The sequence below is a fragment of the Siphateles boraxobius genome, unplaced genomic scaffold, assembly GCF_051911475.1.
Source record: "Siphateles boraxobius isolate OS27281-9 unplaced genomic scaffold, OSU_SipBor_1 122, whole genome shotgun sequence".
NCBI lineage: Eukaryota > Metazoa > Chordata > Actinopteri > Cypriniformes > Leuciscidae > Siphateles > Siphateles boraxobius.
This window is the reverse complement of record NW_027508725.1, coordinates 110,536-131,419: the sequence shown is the minus strand read 5'-3', so window position 1 is coordinate 131,419 and position 20,884 is coordinate 110,536. Positions and strand designations below refer to the sequence as shown.

General features: G+C 40.5%; 1 protein-coding gene across 6 annotated transcripts; it reads right to left on the bottom strand.

Annotated features, from left to right (window-relative positions):
• Window positions 1-2,844: 2,844 nt before the first annotated feature.
• On the bottom strand, window positions 2,845-9,491 carry LOC143732695 (uncharacterized). Of its 6 annotated transcripts, XM_077224012.1 has the most exons (6): window positions 9,177-9,491; window positions 8,952-9,020; window positions 8,492-8,821; window positions 7,255-7,422; window positions 6,780-6,963; window positions 2,845-5,305 (listed from the first exon to the last, which is right to left on the bottom strand). In XM_077224012.1, the coding sequence occupies exons 5-6, from the start codon at window positions 6,825-6,827 to the stop codon at window positions 4,688-4,690; spliced, it is 666 nt and encodes a 221-aa protein (XP_077080127.1). In that variant the 5' UTR covers window positions 6,828-6,963; window positions 7,255-7,422; window positions 8,492-8,821; window positions 8,952-9,020; window positions 9,177-9,491; the 3' UTR covers window positions 2,845-4,687. The 6 variants fall into 6 exon arrangements, 4 of the variants coding, with proteins under 4 accessions (XP_077080127.1, XP_077080118.1, XP_077080135.1 ...); XM_077224003.1 differs by lacking the exon at window positions 8,952-9,020 and having other exon boundaries at window positions 8,492-8,750; XM_077224020.1 differs by lacking the exons at window positions 6,780-6,963; window positions 8,952-9,020 and having other exon boundaries at window positions 8,492-8,750.
• Window positions 9,492-20,884: the final 11,393 nt, after the last annotated feature.

The window sequence follows — 20,884 nt, the reverse complement described above, 5'->3', positions numbered from 1 at the left end:
TGGGGAGTCTAGTGGGATCTTTTGAAGAATGTAATGGTTTTTTGATAAAAGAAAATCCTCTAAAATCAGGCTCTTCAAGGTGATGGAAAACCTGGATATATCAGGACATTTTAAAACTGTGATTCTGGAAAAACCTTTACAATCTTTAGTCATAATCGTCATGAAAAAAAATCTATTCTACTTCAATTTTCAAATAATGCTGTCAAAAAGTGAAATATTTCACTACTCTTATAAACAAAGTCCTTAATTTTGAAGGACTGCAAAAGTCATGAAAAGGTGTGTGTGAACCCTGAACATATAAGATAAATACATGTGTTTGCTCTATAGATAAACATGATATCACTCCAGGTTATTATGATCAGATATCCTACACTCTCAGAAATAATGTTCACAAAAGCTGTCACTGTGTCTGTACCCTTTAAAAAGGTATCAATATGTACACTTTTGGTACCATATGTTCCTTTAAGATACTACATGCACTCTTTTTGTGTACCTTTTGAAAGGGCACTGTCCCGATGACAGCTTTTCGGAGAGTGTATCCTAATATCCTAAGCATGTTTCTAACCTAAACGTGCAACACTTTCACTGACCTCTCATCTGAAGTAACTACCATCTGCTCTCAGACTGAAGAGAAATCACATCCCATCACACAGAGCATTGCTGACACCTTGTGGCTGAAAGAACTGGGATTTCCATTAGCTGGAGGTGCACTGGGTAGCTTTTTCCTATAAATGCTTTACCAGTAAAGAAAAGATTAATACTTCAAAACTCTCCAAAAGATTAATACTTGATTCCCTGAAATACTACATCTGCCATGTCCTTTGTCTTTTGAGATGTGTTTGTTTTAACCACCACTTCATCCAGGTCTCCAGAACAGGCACTGAGTTACATGAGACCTGCTCGGTTCTGCAAGTATAATTTCCTATGGAAGTCTCCTTGGACCCAGAGTTTCTAAAGGCTGAAATAGCATTTAATGGGTATAGCCTATCTGGTGCCTGAAATATTACAACATCGTCAAATGTCTAAAACCGTGCCACCCACATTTTTGCAAACATCTAACATGTACAAATCACTGCAGTTTCAGCTGAAATGAACACAACTTTTACTCATATTCACACATATTATGCTTACAGGGACTCACGTTGGGGACGCGTAGAGTGCCGAAGTTATGACGTCACTTTGTAGGCCAAAACACGGAAGTGAGTTTTAGCACTTCGGATCCCTCGCCCTAAAGTCTATGGGTTTTTTAATGGGTTTTTGCTAAATCGCCTGAAATAAGGTCTGGGGTTAAAAAAGCCTCTAAATATTTTCTGGTTTTGATCTATGACATAAAACACACCAGTTATAACCTGCTTGTGGTTTTTTAAACTTTATTGTGTCTGCTTGGGGTTTTTTAAACTTTATATGGGCTTCAAAATGTATACATTTTGGATTAACTTGTAAAGATTATCTTGATAGACAAAACGTGTAAGGGTCACAACTCTTTGTTGAACACAGATCTTATTTTTTGCGATTTTCCAAAGGTCTACTGGGAAAATGCATAGATTTTCGATCGAGGGAACCCATGCGCCGCTAACGTCCGAGTTGTCCTACAAAGAGTAACTTCGGCACTCTATTACCTCCTCGGGTATGCACTGATTGGTTGACGAACGTTCTCTAAGTAAGTTTAAGCAGGAGCATGTTCAAGCTCAAACCGCTGCACAACGTTTTGCTACGGTTTCTGGGTTTTCATGGAAACGTTGTGCAACGGGGTTTGAGATGTTTTCTCTTGTTTGGTGGGTGTGTCAAAAATGTCAGCCCAATCAGCAGCAACATGTATATAACCCACGCGGTGTTAAAGGGTTAGTTCACCCAAAAATGAAAATCATGTCATTAATGACTCACCCTCATGTCGCTCCAAGCCCGTAAGACCTCCATTCATCTTCAGAACACAGTTTAAGATATTTTATATTCAGTCCGAGAGCTTTCTGTCCCTCCATTGAAAATGTATGAACGGTATACTGTCCTTGTCCAGAAAGGAAATAAAGACATCATCAAAGTAGTCCATGTGACATCAGTGGGTTAGTTAGAATGTTTTGAAGCATCGAAAATACATTTTTGTCCAAAAATAACAAAAACTACGACTTTATTCAGCATTGTATTGTCTTCCGGTTCTGTTGTGGATCCGCGTTCAGTGACGCTGCTGACGTAAGACGAGCTGACGTGGGTCTGGTGCGCCCGAGCTTCGTTTACAGTCTGAGGGAGACGCACGCTGGAGACAAAACAATCTTCACAAACATGTCTAAGGATTTCCACACAGAGGAAGACTTGCATTTTTTTGCCCAGCCATATTTATTTGAACCCGAATACACGGACGCACCAGATACACGTCAGCAGCGTCTTACGTCAGCAGCGTCACTGCGGACTCTTGAACGCGGATCCACAACAGAACCGGAAGACAATACAATGCTGAATAAAGTCGTAGTTTTTGTTATTTTTGGACCAAAATGTATTTCCGATGCTTCAAAACATTCTAACTAACCCACTGATGTCACATGGACTACTTTGATGTCTTTATTTCCTTTCTGGACAAGGACAGTATACCGTTCATACATTTTCAATGGAGGGACAGAAAGCTCTCGGACTAAATCTAAAATATCTTAAACTGTGTTCTGAAGATGAACGGAGGTCTTACAGGCTTGGAGCGACATGAGGGTGAGTCATTAATGACATCATTTTCATTTTTGGGTGAACTAACCCTTTAAAGAGACAGCTCGCACAATGGGTCCAAGTAGGCTATAATCATTCCCAAATGTGTCTGCTGCTGCTCGGTATATGCAACAATTGAAGATATTATAAGACATATTTGTCGTAAGAGTTTTATAGTAAAAATATAGCATATCAACAGTGATCAGCAATAATGATAAGCCTAATACTCACAATAAAAATAATAAGGTAATATAGGCTACTAAATATTAACACAGTCTCGAAGGTAAGAAGTCGATTATCCTTCACTTAAATGTGTCTTTTCATCCTGAAATGCGAGGCAAATGTTGGATCACAATAATTAGGATCCACAGTTTCCACAATTTCCTGGAAAGGGAAAATGTGTGTAGAGCACACGGGTTCTTCCAGGACCTCTCATCCTCAGGAGACCACCAAAAATCGCTCGTCCGATCGGCCGTTTCTCATACACCTGAGTAAAAGTCAACCTGACCGTGGCGCAGGCCATTACATCAAGCAACCCATATGCGAGTTTACTATCATTGGTCGCTTCAAACTTAAGCCACATGCTACAAACGAACAGCTCCCGAAGACAAAAAAGGTGATGGCGTGTAACTTACACCATGTCTAAGCAACGTAATCCTTTTGTAGAAATTTTGCCAGAGACATGTTTCTCCAATGAGCCTGGGTTGCATTGACAGACATTACAAACAATACCGTCTAGGACTCTAGTTTTGAGTCTTGAACAACGGCAGCACACAAATCTTTGGTATTTTTTATTATATAAATACATTTTTATAAAATTACAATATTGTTCTATTTCATAATTATTGTAAAATAATCTAAAGAGAATTAAATCCTCAATAAAACAGCAATGCATGCGCAAAGCACACAAAATGTGCAAAGCCCAAATTACAATCCTCAGAAAATTATTTTGTTCTGACTATGTTTCTGTTTTTAATCATAATAAAGTTTGTATAATGATTGATTCTGAAAGAAAGAATTTGGGTGTTTGAAATGTATGTAATAATTATTCATACAATGTAATTGTATTATGTACAATATTGGCCAAAAGTGATTTCTGGCCTAGGAAAACCGACAGTGCCTTTATTAAAATATTATTCAAAATCTGTTAAAGATTTTGTAAGCATATTGCGTAGTTGTGCTTGGAGTTGATTGTTTTATTTGTGATGACATCACAATAAAACATGCCATATTTTATGAATATAATTTCTGGCCAGGCTGTCAAAAACAAGAGAGAACCAACAAAAATGATTATATTGCATTCAATGTTTGCTTTTTTCTGTGGGCTTTTTTGTTTTTCTATGCATTTTTCCATATTAAAATAAAACCTGTATCTGTAGTTTCCCTTTTTTCTGCCAAATAATTGTGTGTGATAAATACCGTAACCAAATTAAGGTTTTTTTTTTCTTCCCTCATATTAATGTGGACATTTTTGATGGTTTATTCAAACTTCATTAAAAATAAATATCCCCTCCAGACATCACTTTTGGCCACAACTGTATATACATTACTAATTATGCACAACAGCTATTTGTGTTATATTGACAGAAACAACTGAGTTACATCTACAGAATATTGAAGCATTGAAAGTCCCCCTGTAGTCAATCATTTTATCCCTTAAAACTCATCTTTGAGAATCAAAATGACATATTTAAATGTTTTTTCCTGGAATGTAACTCGACACCCTAACAAATGAGCCCCGCCTCCACTCACTCACTCAGTGACGATCACACGTTGATCTGATTGGTTACAAGATAGTTTGTAACACCAGCGATTTCAAACCGTGTTTTTTAAGGAGACTTTTAAGGAGGACAATACTCAGCAATGTTAACTTATGACTTTTCAAATAGTTTGTCTTAAAGCACATTAGAAAACACCACATAGACATATAAACAATATTTAAAAGCTTGATTTTCACCACAGGGGGACTTTAAATTCCTCTCTCAGAAAAATGCCTCTCTCAGTACAGAAAAGTGACGAATATCCTCATCTCCGGAAGTGCGACGCGAGACATAAAAATGTCGGGGAAGGACATCATGCCTCTGCGATCCACTTCGGTCTGGACTGTGTACGACTTCAGCTGTGATTTCCCGGTCAACACAGAGGTGTGAATGACAGCGATTCTCGCCTCCTCTTGATACGGAGCGTCCCTGTCTTTCCCTATGAAGACGTTGTGACTCCCTATGAACGGGTATGTGACCTTAAGAGTCTCCAAACGCTGCACTGTGAAGTACTCAACCGGGATGGGCTGGTCGTCGGCAGGTTTGCACTGGACCAGCGACAGGTGCCGGACCTCAGAGTTGTTGAGCAGGAGGGCCACATTCAGAGGCGAGGTGTACCACACCGTCAGATGCTTCTTCTGGACCGGACTGGGATTCTCGGCCCTTTGCAACACTGATGACTGATCCTTACAGTTGTTGCACTCGCTGGAGTTCATCTTCTCACAGAAGCCCAGATCCTGCGCACACGTGCACATGTACACGTTGCGCTCGGTCACGTAGGCAGGAGAGGCGAGCCACAGTATGCAGAACAACGCTGCAAAACTCATCTGACTGCACAGGATCATCTTCTTTGAGGCCTGCATGTGCGAGACGGAAGAATAGATCAAGCTTTATTTATCCCCACGGGGAAATGTAGACGTTACAACGGCGTGAACAAGACAAAAACATTATATAAAACATCAAAAAAACTGATAAATTATGTAGGCAGACCAAAAAACATTGTAACAGATTATTCATTAAAGGTGGGGTATGTGATTCTCTTTTTTGTCCATTTTTTCAAAATAACTTGAAATCCTATTCCTAACCCACTTACAGCCACTGAGTTAGAAGCACTGAAATGAAAATTTGCAATTTAATCATCCGTGGAACGGGCAGGACTCGAAAAACTCCAGCCAATCATTTCCAAGACCACCTGGAATCATTGGACAGTAAGTTCGTCAATCAAACGGTTGTACCGCACCCCCTCCCCCCGGCGCGCGTGACCCCCTTCGTGCGCATACTCAAAGCTCGTGACGCATGCGCATCTCGTCAGTTAAGCCGGTTCCATGATTAGTAGTAAATCGTCATTACAATCTCTCGCGCATCTGAGTTTTCGCTCGTGCATGATTGCGCGTCCATGTTCTTCGAATGGGTGGAGTCAGAGCCAGCGTTGGAGGAAAGAAGGTAGGACCATTTGAATTGTGTATCTTCAAAATCTGCTGGTCGTTTTCCAAATCACATACCCCACCTTTAAATATAAAAGAAAAACGATTAATAAATACATAGCCTAAATATAAGTATATGGGTAAATACACTCTCCTAAAAAATACCATGGGAGTGTCAATGCTGAGATATACTGATATTAAAAAGTCTAGCTGCTGTTGGAAGGAAGGATCTTCGGTCGTAGAAGGATATCTCTGAATGAGATATTGTTTAGCCAGAGAGCAACTATCATGGCTCTGATCCAAAACCCAGTGCGCTGCCTTGTGTCTGCTGACGGCTAAAGCTGCGTCCTGACAAGTTACGATTTGCAGCTCTTCTCACAAGCACGCACAGGAGATTTGATTTCAATAGAATCCAGTGTTAGCTAACCATGTGATACTTAAAGGCCCCCTGAAATCAAAATGTAAGTTTTTTAGCTTTTAGTATGAATATGTTAGGCTAATAAGATGGTGTGTTCCAAAACAATGACAAAATTCGCATTTAGGAGACGTCACTTCTTGTTGACGTTCGAAGTATTGTCAAACAAAACAGAGGCTAGCTAGACCCTCCCTCCTCCTCATCCACACACTAACCCCAAACCCCAACCCCAAATCAGTCTTGTCGGTTATTGGCTGGAACAGTTTGTTATGTTTCGTGGTGCGGGTTAGCCCAGTTTGTTTTTGTTGCCGTTTGTGGAGCCTCTGGTTTCTACAGAGACCGCGTTTTTTACAGTGTGTTCAGGGGACAGGCAGCTAGCGGATAGTGGGGAGATGTTCGCTGTATGGGCCAAAAATGCTTTGGCCTAAAAACCGCGTGACATCGCTTAGACCACCTTTAATTGAGAATGAAATGACTAGAATTTATCCACACCTCTACTATTGAATTCAACGTATCATCAGTGCTCGGATTCGCTTCCATGGTGCTGTCAAGTGTGACTCGCAGTCTGATGGAAACTAAACACTATTGGCTATTTGAAAAGGAGGAGGAGCAATTCAAGATGTCCCGCCTTAGCTTCTGTTTCAATGGAAAACACGTCAACGCATCATTCCAAGACCTTTAAGCATAAAAACACATAGAAAAAATCAAAATACTGGGGAACATTTATCCATGTTGAAATAGAACTATTTAGTTTAGTAATGATTCATTTCTATTGATAGTTCTCTGTCCTTACACCATCTTGGATGATTATCACTGAGCTTGTTGCTATTTATTTCTCTAAAAGGATACTTTGAATTTGTATTCAAGAAGGATTCTCAGAAGGCAACAAAATAGTTCTTCCTTTTGGAATCGCTCCGATTGTGCCTTACAAACTCAGTCTACACAGGAATGAGACAAATCCCCTTACCAGTGAAAGACCTTTGTTTCAGTGATGCGTGAACAAGAGTGGCGCTCTGATTGGTTAGTCAGCCAATGCAAGATGTAGAGAGGACAATAAAACAGGCTCATTCCTCTGACAGTCTGATGTGCTGCCCACTTTCAGCAGTGCCATGGTGTTCACGAGCTGTCGTCTCAGCTGGAAAGAACAACATCCAGGGAAACATGATGAACACAGTCTATCAGGTCACATCTGCCACTGACAACATAAAGTGGTCCACAATGACAAGTTTGTCCATTTAAAGGTAGAGTAGGCAATTTCGGAGGTGCTAGCAATAGCAAGCTAGTTTTGAAAGCATTAGATCCCGCCCTCCCTTCAAAGCCACGCCTCCTCCAAAACACATGACTGCACATTTAGACTCAAATCACATAACATTACAATAATAATGAACTTACAGCTGACAGAGCTCTTACTCGTACCACCTGATTAATGCAGTGATGCAATGAATGCAATGATTGGATGAATGTTTTTTGCTCCTGAGACCTCCACAAAATATACATGTCCATGTTTTAATATTTAGACCACTTCTATCAGGATGTGAAGAACCAGAATAACAAAAAGAGTTCATGGGGAAAATAATGCCTACCATATCTTTAACCATGGAAATAAACGTGAAAAAATTCTGAAAATGAAGAAAGCATTTCATTCTACACTATTTCTGCACTCTAAGACAGAAGGTTCAATGGGGTTCTATATAGAACTCTAGGGATCTTGACTCCATTTTAAAGAACTCTTTACGCTAAAAAGGTTCTATACGGGGAAATGTCTTAAATGATTGCATAATACTTTCACATTTATCGGTTATTTTTATTTATTTTTTCTCTAGTCATATGTCTGGATTAGTAAGTATGTTTACAAGCTGTTTAATTAATAACATTTTATTAAAAGATGAATTGAAACAAAATGTATTAATTAAAACTAGATCCATGATGGGAACGCCTAAAAGTACTAAAAATACCTAAAAATACTGTATGAAGACAGAACGCTTTAAAATTGGATTTAGAACCTTTTCTTCTATTGACATTAACTGTATTTCCAGGACAGTTTCTGGAAATAGAGCAGAAATTGCTATGAAATTTTTTACAATAAATATTTAAAAAATAGACAATGCACATTTTGCACATTTTAAACAGTTCCCATGACAGTTGCATCATCAGCATGTTTAAAACACTGTCTGTCTCTTACAGTTTTACATTCAAGTACTTACGCATATCATCAAAACACAGTGTAGCTTCACTTTTTTATCGGCTTTCTTTGGCAAGTTCAAACCTCGATTCTATGAGCTTGACTCTCACAAAAACTCCTCAGTCGTGTTGCTTGGGTTGGCGGACTTCGTCCTCCAGGGATTCAAACTGTGCTTGAGTTTCTTATTATGCAACAGAACTGGCCGGAGGTGACGTGGCGTTAGCAAACACTATTTATCCTGCCTGGTCCAGAACACATGCAGCTGTCCTCCATTTTCTCTCCTGAATAACACAGGGTGTGTCACACTTCATCAGCGAGTCAGAGCTGGTTCAGGATTTACTTTCCATCTCACCTTCTCACACAGAGCAAACATGAAACTATTCATTCTCAACCAACATCACTCATAGCTTTTCATAGCTGGGAATAAAGGGTCTACAGAATGCACCCATTCATAAAGCTTCTCAGTTGAGTCTTTCTCCTACTTCTTTCTGCAAAATGAAAGAATTCCTGGCAGCTTTGCATGTGATGATTCACTGTTTCCTCTAGTTAATCTAAGAAAACATCTGTCTTGTCAAACGACAATACCCTGTGTGTGTTGTTAAAGATTGTCTTTAGATAAACACGGTCCACATATGGCTTTTCTAACTTTGAGTCCTGAACGGTTTACAGTAAGTCACATTTAAAGAAAGAGAGTGAAAAGGAAATACCTGCTAGTGTTTGTCATGTCCATCTCACGGTCCACTCGTCTGAGGATCTCAGAGATCATTCATGGACTGTGGGGTTGGGCTTGCCGAATGCACAGAGGTTGCCAAAGCCACAAGACTGTGTCCTCAGCATCTTGCTATGCATTAGCCACTAAGCCAAGAAGGAAAATGTTAACTGGAACAACGTGAGGCAGTCAATAAAAAATATGAGGCAAGCGCATGACTCGACCATGACCATATAAAAGCCTGAGCGTAAAGCTGGGCACGGAGATTGAAATCTGAGCTCTGAATGATCCTATATTAAAGAACAATGTAAAAAAATAAAAGGTTTAAAGTTTAACATCAAGAGGATTCCATTATTGTTGTGTACATACTGTATATAGCGGATGAATTATGTATATGATGTATATTACCATGTTAGGGTGAACTCTCTCCACTGACTTTTTATGTTCAAAGTGTTTTTAATGACGCAGATTTTTAAAGTCAGCTGTCTTACTCTGAGATGCGAACTGGAACATGGTTTGTGTAACATTAGCAACACATTATTAGCTGTTTGATAATGTATTCAAGCCGAAGGCTAATCATATTGATTACCGTTATGTATCTGCCGTTGCAGAGAGCGATACAAAAAAGCATTCTGATACATGGACTTGTAGACGAGCCTGTATAGGCTAATTCACTCTTCTTCTGAATCAGTTTCTGCTTCAAACATGTATGGATGAACTGTGCAGCGTTTACTACAGTAAAGTTAAGTGAGTGTATCAGCTATTCTGAGCTGGTGTGAGTGAGTGGAGATGGGCCTAATTTGCATATTAGTGCATATTCAACCGTCACAGGACCTAAAATATAAGTTTTATACCTTTATGCAGATGTGTAAAGTCCAGGTTCAGAAAGTAAAAGTCCTCCTCAGTATTTTGTTCCAATCACCTGGATTTGCTGATTAGCACAGTTCTTCAGCCAGGAGATAATAAAATCAGCTGGATGAGTTCATGGGTGGAATAAACATATGGCAGGACTTTTACTTTTTTACTTGACTTTACAACTCTGCCTTTATGTAAATTTCAACTTAAATCTTGGTCATATGCATGTTGCGTTTTGACAGAACTATACTCATAAACAAGCTATCTACTCGTACAGTATCATGAAATGAATCACACAAACTTTCCCTTTTTTGAGGCGTAATACATTACATGACCAGAGGAGGCGAAATGAATCCTCCTCTTTTTTTAATCTGTTACAAATCAAACGGGATGCAAATATGTGTGTTAATTATTCAACAGAAGCAACAAGTCAGTAGGTTTATTATGTAAAGTCAAAGCTATTGACCGTTTCTACCGTTGTAGCCAAATATGCATGTTCATTAAACACATCACAGTCAAATCTGCCAATAGAGTTTTCAGCAAATATGCAACAGGTAGAAATATAAAACCTTTTAAAACATTTATGAATTGTATATTCAAACATGGATCTCGTTGCATTTTAGGAAAGTTTATAGTAACATTAGGGGTGAGAAAATGATGGTGTTTGTATGTAGTTTGTTCTTTCTAAGTGCCCGCACGAGTCTGTAAATACTAACATTAAAACTCACTGTAAATATTTGGTTACACTGTATTTCGATAGTCCACTTTATAACGTTGCACCTATGTCAAGTAACTTTCATTCGATTATTAGACTGTTGTAGACTAGTAGACATAGTGTTATGTATTAGAGTTTGGGTTAGTAGAATAAGTTGACATGCACTTGAAAAGTTACTTACAATATCTGTTGTGGAACATCAAAATAAAGAGTTAACAGATATTGAAGCAGACAGTCTATACTCTATAATACTCTAATGAGAGTTAGTTGGCATGTTGCAAAGTTACTTGTAGTCAACAGAAAGTCTAAAGTGGACCATCGAAATAAAGTTACCAAATATTTGTTCTAAGCATTTACAGTAAATAATGCATGGATTACAGTTATTCTTGATTGCTCAAACACATTTCTTGAAACTCTAAATTCTCACCAATTTCCCCAAACTTCCTATTTTCAGGTCAAAATGACTTCAATCTTGCTGAAAAACCAAACTTTGCCCTCAGACAAGACACACAAGCCCTCAAAAACACACACACACACACTACAACAAAGGCTTACACACTGGTGAGATAAAACAATACTACGAAAAACAGTAATATGTAAGTTATGTTGCTTGTGGTTCTCCCCCTTCTTCTATTCCATTGTCTCTGTGTCCTACAAAAATAAAAGTACTGATTACTGTAACTCTAACATCTTTTTTACAAAATGTAAGCATTCAGAAAGTATCTGTATGTGAGTAAATTTGATGCATTTTCTTTTTATTCCACTAGTGTAGTGCAACATGTATGTGTTGTAACAGAGTTCAGCACTCAAAGGTTACAGTAGTGAGAGTATGAAGAACACCTACACCCGTTTCCTGAAGCTTCTCTTATGATCGAGGCAACGGTGAATCGACTCATGTTTGGCTGAACTCGTTGCCCAGCCTCACTCATAATCACACCATAGACATGAACATGGTCAACTAGAGAAGACCCAATTTCATCCGAAACTGCTTGTCTCCATTCCCTTCTTTCTCTTCATCCTTCACCTCGTCCTCTTCCTCCTCCCTCCTCCTTCACATCCTCCTCCTCCCTCTTCCTCCTCCTCCTCATCCTCTTCCTCCTCCCTCCTCCTTCACATCCTCCTCCTCCCTCTTCCTCCTCCTCCTCATCCTCTTCCTCCTCCCTCCTCCTTCACCTCCTCCTCCTCCCTCTTCCTCCTCTTCCTCCTCCTTCACCTCCTCCTCCTCTTCGTTCTCCTTCCCCTCCCTCCGTTTTCACCTCCTCCTCCCTCTTCCTCCTCCTCCTCTTCCTCCTCCTTCACTTCCTCCTCCCTCCTCCTCTTCGTTCTCCTTCACCTCTCTCCTCCTCCACCCTCATTCACCTCCACCTTTTCCTCCTCCTCCCTCCTCCTCCCTCCTCCTCTTCCTCCTCCTCCTTCACCTCCTCCTCCTCCTCCCTCCTCCTTCACCTCCTCCTCCCTCCTCGTCTTCATTCTCCTTCACCTCCCTCCTCCTCCACCCTCATTCACCTCCACCTTTTCCTCCTCCTCCCTCGTCCTCTTCCTCCTCCTTCACCTCCTCCTATTCCTCCCTCCTCCTCCTCCTCCCTCCACCTTCACCTCCTCCTCCCTACTCGTCTTCATTCTCCTTCACCTCCCTCCTCCTCCACCCTCATTCACCTCCACCTTTTCCTCCTCCTCCCTCGTCCTCTTCCTCCTCCTTCACCTCCTCCTATTCCTCCCTCCTCCTTCACCTCCTCCTCTTCGTCATCGTTCACTTCCTCCTCCTCCTCCCTCCTCCTTCACCTCCTCTTCCCCCCTCCTCCTCTTCCTCCTCCTTCACCTCCTCATCCCTCTTCCTCTTCCTCCTCCTTCACCTCCTCTTCCCCCCTCCTCCTCTTCCTCCTCCTTCACCTCCTCTTCCCCCCTCCTCCTCTTCCTTCACCTCCTCATCCCTCCTCCTCCTCTTCATCATCGTTAACTTCCTCCTCTTCCTCCTCCTCCCTCCTCCTTCACCTCCTACTCTTCATCATTGTTCACTTCCTCCTCTTCCTCCCTCCTCCTTCACCTCCTCTTCTTCCTTCTCCTTCACTTCCCTCCTCCTGTCGTCGCAACGTCTACTTACATTTTTTGGAATGTGCACTTTAGGGTACGTCGAAGGTTACGACTTATGGTACACGTCTGTGCGTATGCTACGCCTTACCTACTGCACACACCCGATTAAATTGTATATAAAATATGTATATAAAGTATAAATTGTCCTTAATCCTTCACCTCCTCCTCCTCTTCCTCCTAATCCTTCACCTCCTCCTCCCTCCTCCTCCTCTTCATCCTTCACCTCCTCTTCTTCCTCATCATCCTTCACCTCCTCCTCTTCTTCCTCATCATCCTTCACCTCCTCTTCTTCCTCCTCATCCTTCACCTCCTCCCTCCTCCTCCTCCTCATCCTCTCTCCTCATTCTCTTCCTCTGCCTCCTACTCATCCTTCACCTCCTCCTCCTCTTCATCCTTTACCTCCTCCTCCCTCCTCCTCCTCTTCCTCCTCATCCTCTTCCTCATCCTACTCCCTCTACATCATCGTCCTCTTCCTCCTCTACCTCTTCATTTTTCACCGCCTCCTCCTCTTCCTCCTCCTCCTTCTCTCGCTCTTCATCTTTCACCTCCTCCTCCTCATCTTCATCCTCCTCTTCATCCTTCACCTCCTCCTCCCTCTTCCTCTTCATTCTTCACCTCCTCCTCCCTCCTTCTCTTCTTCTTCACCCTTCACCTCCTCCTACCAGTCCTACTCCTTTTCCTCCCCCTCCTACTCCTCCTCTTCATCCTACACCTCCTCCTCCCTTCTTCCCCTTCTCCTCATCATCATCCTCTTCCTTTACCTCCTCTTCCTCCTCATCCTCTTCATACGTCACCACCTCGTCCTTCACTTCCTCCTTTCTCCTCCTCTTTCTCCTTTTCCTCTTCCTTCACCTTCTCCTCTTCATCCTTCACCTCCTCCTCCCCCTCCTATTCATCCTTTACCTCCTCCTCCCTTCTTCCCCTTCTCCTCCTCATCATCATACTCTTGCTTCACCTCCTCTTCTTCCTCATCCACTTCATACTTCACCACCTCCTCCTCCTCCTTTACTTCTTCCTTTCTCCTCCTCTTTCTCCTCTTCCTTCCCCTTCTCCTCCTGCTCCTTCACCTCCTCCTCTTCCTCCTCCTCCTTCTCTTCTCTTACCCAAAAGGTTTTGTTTACTCGACAGCGTTATACTTAAAACCGAGAAGTTTTTCCTTTGAGTTTCGCACGTACAGACGAGACCATTGTCAAAATGAACCCCATTCACACGGATCATTATCGTCTCCAGAGATTCGGGTTTTTGTTGTTTACATGGAGTCGGTTTTCAAAAGCTTGCATTTGAAACCTGTTTTCAAAAGTTTGCGTTTTCAGCCATCCAAACCGACGTTGTTGTGTAAACGAACTGCCAAAACGCATAAAAAGTTTTACTGTTTAAGTTGAAAACGGTGACGAGTTAACCATGATTCCTAGTATGTTCTCATTTGTTGCCATGGCAACTCATTGTTTAATTTATTAGAGTTAGTAGAATAAGTTGACATGCTCTTGCAAAGTTACTTATAGTCAGTAGAATATCTGTTGAGGAGCATCAAAATAAAGATTATCAGATATTAAGCAGACAGCCTATACTCTATAATACTCTAATGAGAGTTAGTTCACATGAAGTTGCAAAGTTACTCATAGTCAACAGAATGTCTAAAGTGGACCATCGAAATAGTGTTACCAAATATTTTTCTAATCATTTACAGTAAATTATGATTGTAGTAAGACCTGTTATCATGTTTTGCTGATATATGAATATTACTAAAATTTGATCATCTTTGTCTTTGTTTGCATCATGAGAAAGAAAAAGGCAATGTTATTTGAAAAGTTAATGTTTCTGTCTTCAAGTTCCTATTCAGTGTGGTTTGACACGTGTGGAAAAACAGTAATAAAAGTGCTGAAGTGCACAATTCTGTGGTTTCGGTGGCACGGATGTGACAAATGCTAGAACTGAATGTTTCTGAAAATGGAGAGGAAATCAGCTTGTACACTTCAAGGGAACACTGTAAAAAAACACCTAATTCAACTTAAAAACTTGAGTTCAGAATAATCAAATTTGCTTTACAAGTCAAAACATAAAAAAATTAAAGTTAAAATTGGTTAAATTATTTTGATGTGTCTAAGTAATGGAAAAACATGTTGTCATATTGATCATATAATTTTTTTACAAAGGTGGTGGAAATGCAAAGACGACGTCATGCTGCATTTTCTCACCGATGCTGGTAGCTCTTTTTTAATATATATCTTCCAAACTGATTCCATGGCTTCTCCTGTAATGTTTATAAACATAAATGTAAGAGCCATTTGTGCACCTCGGTTGACGTTTGTAGAGCAGCTCCAATGTCTTTCCTCACGCTGGTAGATGGTCCCTGACCCAAAAGCACATATAATCCACAGAGGAGCTTTCCTCATATGGCGCCCAACGTGAAGAGGTATGTTTAGTAGCGCTACTTATTGTTGAATGGTCAAAAAACTGTGTGCACCTTCCCTCCAGCAACACCTGTCACCTGAAGGAAGGTTCCTACCTATATTCCGTAACCAATTACCCAAAGAGAGACCCCTAATGGACACACACTTAAATAACAAGGTTTAAATAAAGACAAAATGACTCTTACAATAAATGACCAAATGAATCATAGCCAAAGTCCTTTTAGGCAATTCATGCCACTCGGCCGCCATCTTGGCAACGCCTCCGGGCAGCTATTTCGGACTAACAAGACCAGGCTCCCTATTTAAATGAATGGGCAGAGAGTCAGAACTGAACTTTCACTGCACCGGGACATAAAAACTGCATGTATAGAACAGCAGTAAAATATGATAAAAATCGCTGAAAAAGTTTGATGGCTTTGCCCCAAAATAAGGTTTTAAACGCCTTTTCCCCCACAGGCTATACTTTTACTACGCATGCGCAAGGGTTCTTTCCCTCTCTGACGTGCGCGCGCTACACGGTTTGAAGCACAGTATGTGCGCGCTCTTGCTTGCTCACACTAGATTCCGGGAGAATTGAACTAATTTGCGGGCATCAGTGAGCCGCTATCAATATGCAGGAGACTTGGGATGTCTGATATTTACACAACGCACACATACACTGCGTATCAAATCTGCCGCCTTTTCAAACAGTAACGTATTTTCTGCAGTTGCAAACCTTAACTGTGCGCATGCGTCAGTGGAACCAGACGATAGGCTTAAATGTTTTCCGGCTTACAACCGCCATCTTTGGTGTTACGGGTTTTCCCTAAATAGTTGTATTGAGGATTGAGGAAGTGGCATGTCTTTAATAGTCTCTGATCATAGCTGAATCAACGTAAGTGAGAAAGCTTCGAAAGACAGCACTATAATGAAAGAATAATTGTAAACCCTGTAACTTATCGTGAATTTCTAAGAATTACTGACATCCAATATCACCATTGTACACGTGTGCAAATTTCTTCCTTCAATAACTAAAGGCCAATTTATACTTCTGCGTCGGACCTACGCCGGAGCCTCTACGCTATAGACTACGCGTTGGTTTTCATTTATACTTCTGCGTCGTTGTCCGCGTTGACACGCAAATACACATACAGAGGGAATATGTGAAATCCGAGGGAGGGGTTCTAGCAGGCCAATCACAGCGCTTGCGTCCGCGTAGAATTGACGCGTTGTTACATTTTTGGAGAGGTGCACGTCAGGGTACGCCGAAAGGTACGCGCGCTACGCACAGCCTACGGCGTAGCTACGGCGTGAGTTCGACGCAGAAGTATAAATTGGGCTTTAGGATCATCAAACTTACAGGACCTTGAAACACAGATCTTGCATGACAGTTATATTTTCCTGCCAGCAATATCACCTGCCTGAAACTGAATATGTGTTGTTTATTTAATAAGGGCTATTTTTAGCCTAGAAATCTAGACGCACCCTAGCAGCAGCAAAAACTATTTTGCAGCAAAGTGTGGTCTAGCAACTCTCCGTTGGCATTCGAGCTGGAAAAACCAAACTCTGGTCAGGCCAATCAAATCGTGTGTAGAGTTGGTGGGCGGGCTTAACAAAATGACTGCAGAGTTGTGGCGGTATCCCCGCGTGATTTCCATAGGTGATTTCCCTGCTACTTGAAAACAAAGATGATGTTGCTGGCGAACAGCGGTCTTTCGAATTGGCTTTGGCCGAGACTCTGGATGATTTGGAGTTAAGAGAACGTCACTTAAGTCATTCTAAAAAAAAGGAAGATGTGTTCAGAGGTTTGACGACCGGATACGGAAAAAGTTTAATATATCAACTACCTCCACTGGTGGAAAAACGCATGGGACTCACTCAGCCACAGCCGTCCGTTGCTCTGGTTGGTTGTAGCGCTGTCCTATTGCGTGCAGAGGGAATCTGAAAGACAAGCGTTTATCCCGCCCCTCGGATTGAGGTATGACAATTGTGATTTCCCAGACCTAACATCTTGATGTAGGTCTGGCTTGCCAGGCTAGGCTATTTTAGTATCTTAAATTAAATTCTGTCATCCAGAACTAAGCTAAAACTAAAATTCCATCTAAACAAAATATTTTCTAATTGAGCTCAATAAAACAACACTGGCATTAAGACAAGTTTATATTAGATTATATAAAGAATGTAGATTTTAAGAGTGTTGGTTGGGGCAAGTTGTCACATTTATATTTGGGCAGAGTGTCACATGTGTTTCACTTCTCAAAACAGTGTCAATAAACAGCAGTATAGGCTATACTAAATCTGACAACCCAGCTGTAACAGGACACGTTCCCACAGCTTTAACCAATGTTTTGTAAAGGTTAAGATAAAACATTCTTTAAATAACATTTATAGAATGTTCTTGTTACATAATTATTTATGTTGGCTTGAGAAAGCTTGAGAAAGTCAACAAATTGAAATGTTATTTTTAATTATTATTATTCTGAGACTACATTTTCAGACTAAATTTGGAGACTAAATTTTCAGACTGCTACTCCTCCTAGAGCATTAATTCTACACACACACCAAACTCACACAGATCATGGGCTTGGAGTTTCAAACTGCAAAAAACTGATTCTTACAGTCTTCATATTAATATTAAACATAAATCAAAAAATGTCTATGGACAGACTTACATTGGCTAAGCAAAAATGCTCCTTCTAGAGGAGAAATGCTGTTCACTAAGGTCCAGGATAAGAAATCCTCTCGTTTACTTTCAGTTTCCATCCGTTGAAAATGAGAAATAAAATGAGAAATAAAAGCATAATCTGAGAGCACTCCACAAGTTATGTTCATTTATACCATCTGGATACTCAATATTGATGAGGTGAATGCATGTTATAAACAGTTTATTGAACAGTTTAATTAATCTGCGTTCTGAATCTGCTGCATTGTAACCTGCACACACACACACACACACACACACACACACACACACACACACACACACACACACACACACACACACACACACACACACACACACACACACACACACACACACACACACACACACACACACTCAAGCCCCAAAGCCAGATCACTCAGGAAAGTTTGTCAATTTTATGTGTTTAAAGGTTTGCCAGTTTGAACATCCAGCCATTTCAGACCATTTAAGCACAACAACACATCTCACTTCAGTGCTCGCAGGCTGTTACATACAACAATAATGTAAAAATAAATGATACCTTGGTGAGTATCATCGAAAATCATCGGTTATGTCTCAAGTGAACATAAACAGTTGAGAAAGCGGCTGTGTATCTTTGGATTCATGCTTTGTCCTAAAGTGACCGCATTTGCTCTGTTTTAATTATCCAGCAGCCATATCACCCTGTAGTCCAAGACTGGTCACCCACTGAAGCTAAGCAGGGCTGAGCCTGGTCAATACCTGGATGGGAGAACTTGGGAAAAACTAGTTTGCCGCTGGAAGAGATGTTAGTGAGGCCAGCAGGGGGCGCTCACCCTGGGGTCTGTGTGGGTCCTAACGCCCCAATAAAGTGACGGGGACACTATACTGTCAAAGAGCACGGTCCTCAGATGATACGTTAAACTGAGGTCATGACTCTCTGTGGTCATTAATAATCCCAGGATGTCCTTTGGAAAAAAAGTAGGGTTGTGTATTATTATTAAAAATATTATAATAAATAACAATACACTTATACACTATTGCCACTAACAATAATAATACACAAACATATTATATAAAACATTTATTTGGCGGAAGCATTTGGCAGAGGTGAAGTGTCCTCTGCAGCGCTACAGCCGTTTATGGAAGGCCAAGAGGGCCAAAAACGTGAATTTTAACACGTATTTCACGCGTGAAATACGTGTTAAAATTCACGTTTTTGGCCCTCTTGGCCTTCCATAGTGTGACTCGTCTCAGGCGCACCGAAAACGCGTGCATGCTAGAAATAGAACCGAAGCCTGTTTTTCACACGACACGCAAGTGTGTTGGAAGCATTTCCAGGCAAAGTAGAACAGGAAAAGATGTTTATATGCACTTTCTGTAAAGCTGCTTTGAGACAATGTGTATTGTGAAAAGCGCTATACAAATAAATTTGAATTGAATTTGAATTGAATATGTCATTTTGACACGAATACATATTAATAAATGACATTTTGATGTTTGAAAGTCTCTATTGGTTTTGACATAAATGCAGTTTTAAATGTAATTTAAAAATTAATTATATCGATTGCTCCTGTCAATACAGAACAAAATATTCTGTAGCCTATTTTGCCGTTAATACTGCCGACGTTGTCAGATCTCGTTAAGTATGAATGCGAAACAGCTGCCCATGTATTTTGTGAATACATTTAGGGTTGATTTAAGTTGTTATATTTTGAACCCTACTAATGTGACCCACATTTTTATCCTTATAACGGTATAATTTTTTATCAAGAAACCCCAAAATCGTCATCTCTTGAATATGTCGTTAATTTCTTTATTTTATATCCAAAAATCTTCTCCTTTAAGTTTTCCTTTTTCTTGTTGAATTTAACTCTCGTTTCATCCCTCAGGCAATAGGCGTAGCCACGGGTGTGCCAGGGTGTGCCGGTGCCCCCACAGTGGCAGTGTCACAGTGTCGGTGTGTGTTTCCCTGGGTGTCCACTAGAGGTCTCTTCTCCATATCGTCACCAACTCATCATGAACTGCAATTCCCATAATCCTTTGTCTGCACTCATCATCTGATCATTGTACTCAGCTGTTTCTCATCATCATGTTAGTTCTGTGTGTATAAATACCCTGTCTGTTTCTGTGTTCATTGTGGATTCCTTGTTTTCTGTCGTGTTGCACTTCCCTGTTCCACTTTGTTTGGTTTCTTGTTTATTGGACTGTTTGTATGGATTTTGACCCTTGCCTGGCTGACTACAAATACGGATTACCCTATAATAAAACTGCACTTGGATCTTACCTTCTCTCGTGTGCATCCCGTGACAGGCAGCTGGCACACCTACAAATAGATGCAGAATTATTTTTTAAGTCTTGATAAAAAATATTTTTCTAAACTTGGCCTATTGTTGTTTACTTACAATTTGTTAATTTAAAATTTTATTTAATTTTTTAAACTATTATCGATAAAAAAATATCTGCGACATTCGGACTGCCAACCAATCCGCAAACAGCTGCTGACTCTCTGACGGTAACAAGTTGTGCTGTTGAGACTCGCGCCTCATGAGGAGAAATGGAAACAAATGGAAACTTGTGCAGTTCACACAAAGAAACTTAAAGGAACATACAGCGGTAAAAATCAATTTGCAGTTTTTATATTTATAGCCTAACATATGATATGATACAGTTAAGCAACATCACACGAGTGACAAGTGCTGAATACCATATCACGATTGAAAATGTGTCACTGATTTCATATGACATTTTAATAAACAAGTAATTAATATTAAGTCACTTACATTTTAGACACAATATTGACTGTTTCGGTTGTATTTGAGCAGCGAAAATAGTTCCAAACAAAGATCACAACACAACCACAGCGCATCTCACCGGAATGATTCAGCGTTTTGAATGAATCGGTTGAGTCAAAGATTCAATGACCCATTAATCAACTTCCTCATTCCTGAACAATTCAGCCGTTTATACGAATCGTTTGAATAAGTGGCTCA

Excerpts from the sequence above, each read along its gene's own strand:
- LOC143732695 (XM_077224012.1), bottom strand. The coding sequence starts at position 6,827 with ATGGAAGCGAATCCGAGCACTGATGATACGTTGAATTCAATAGTAGAG. Across the intron at positions 5,306-6,779 it reads CGTTGAATTCAATAGTAGAG|GCCTCAAAGAAGATGATCCT; the intron begins GTGTGGATAAAT and ends TCGCACATGCAG.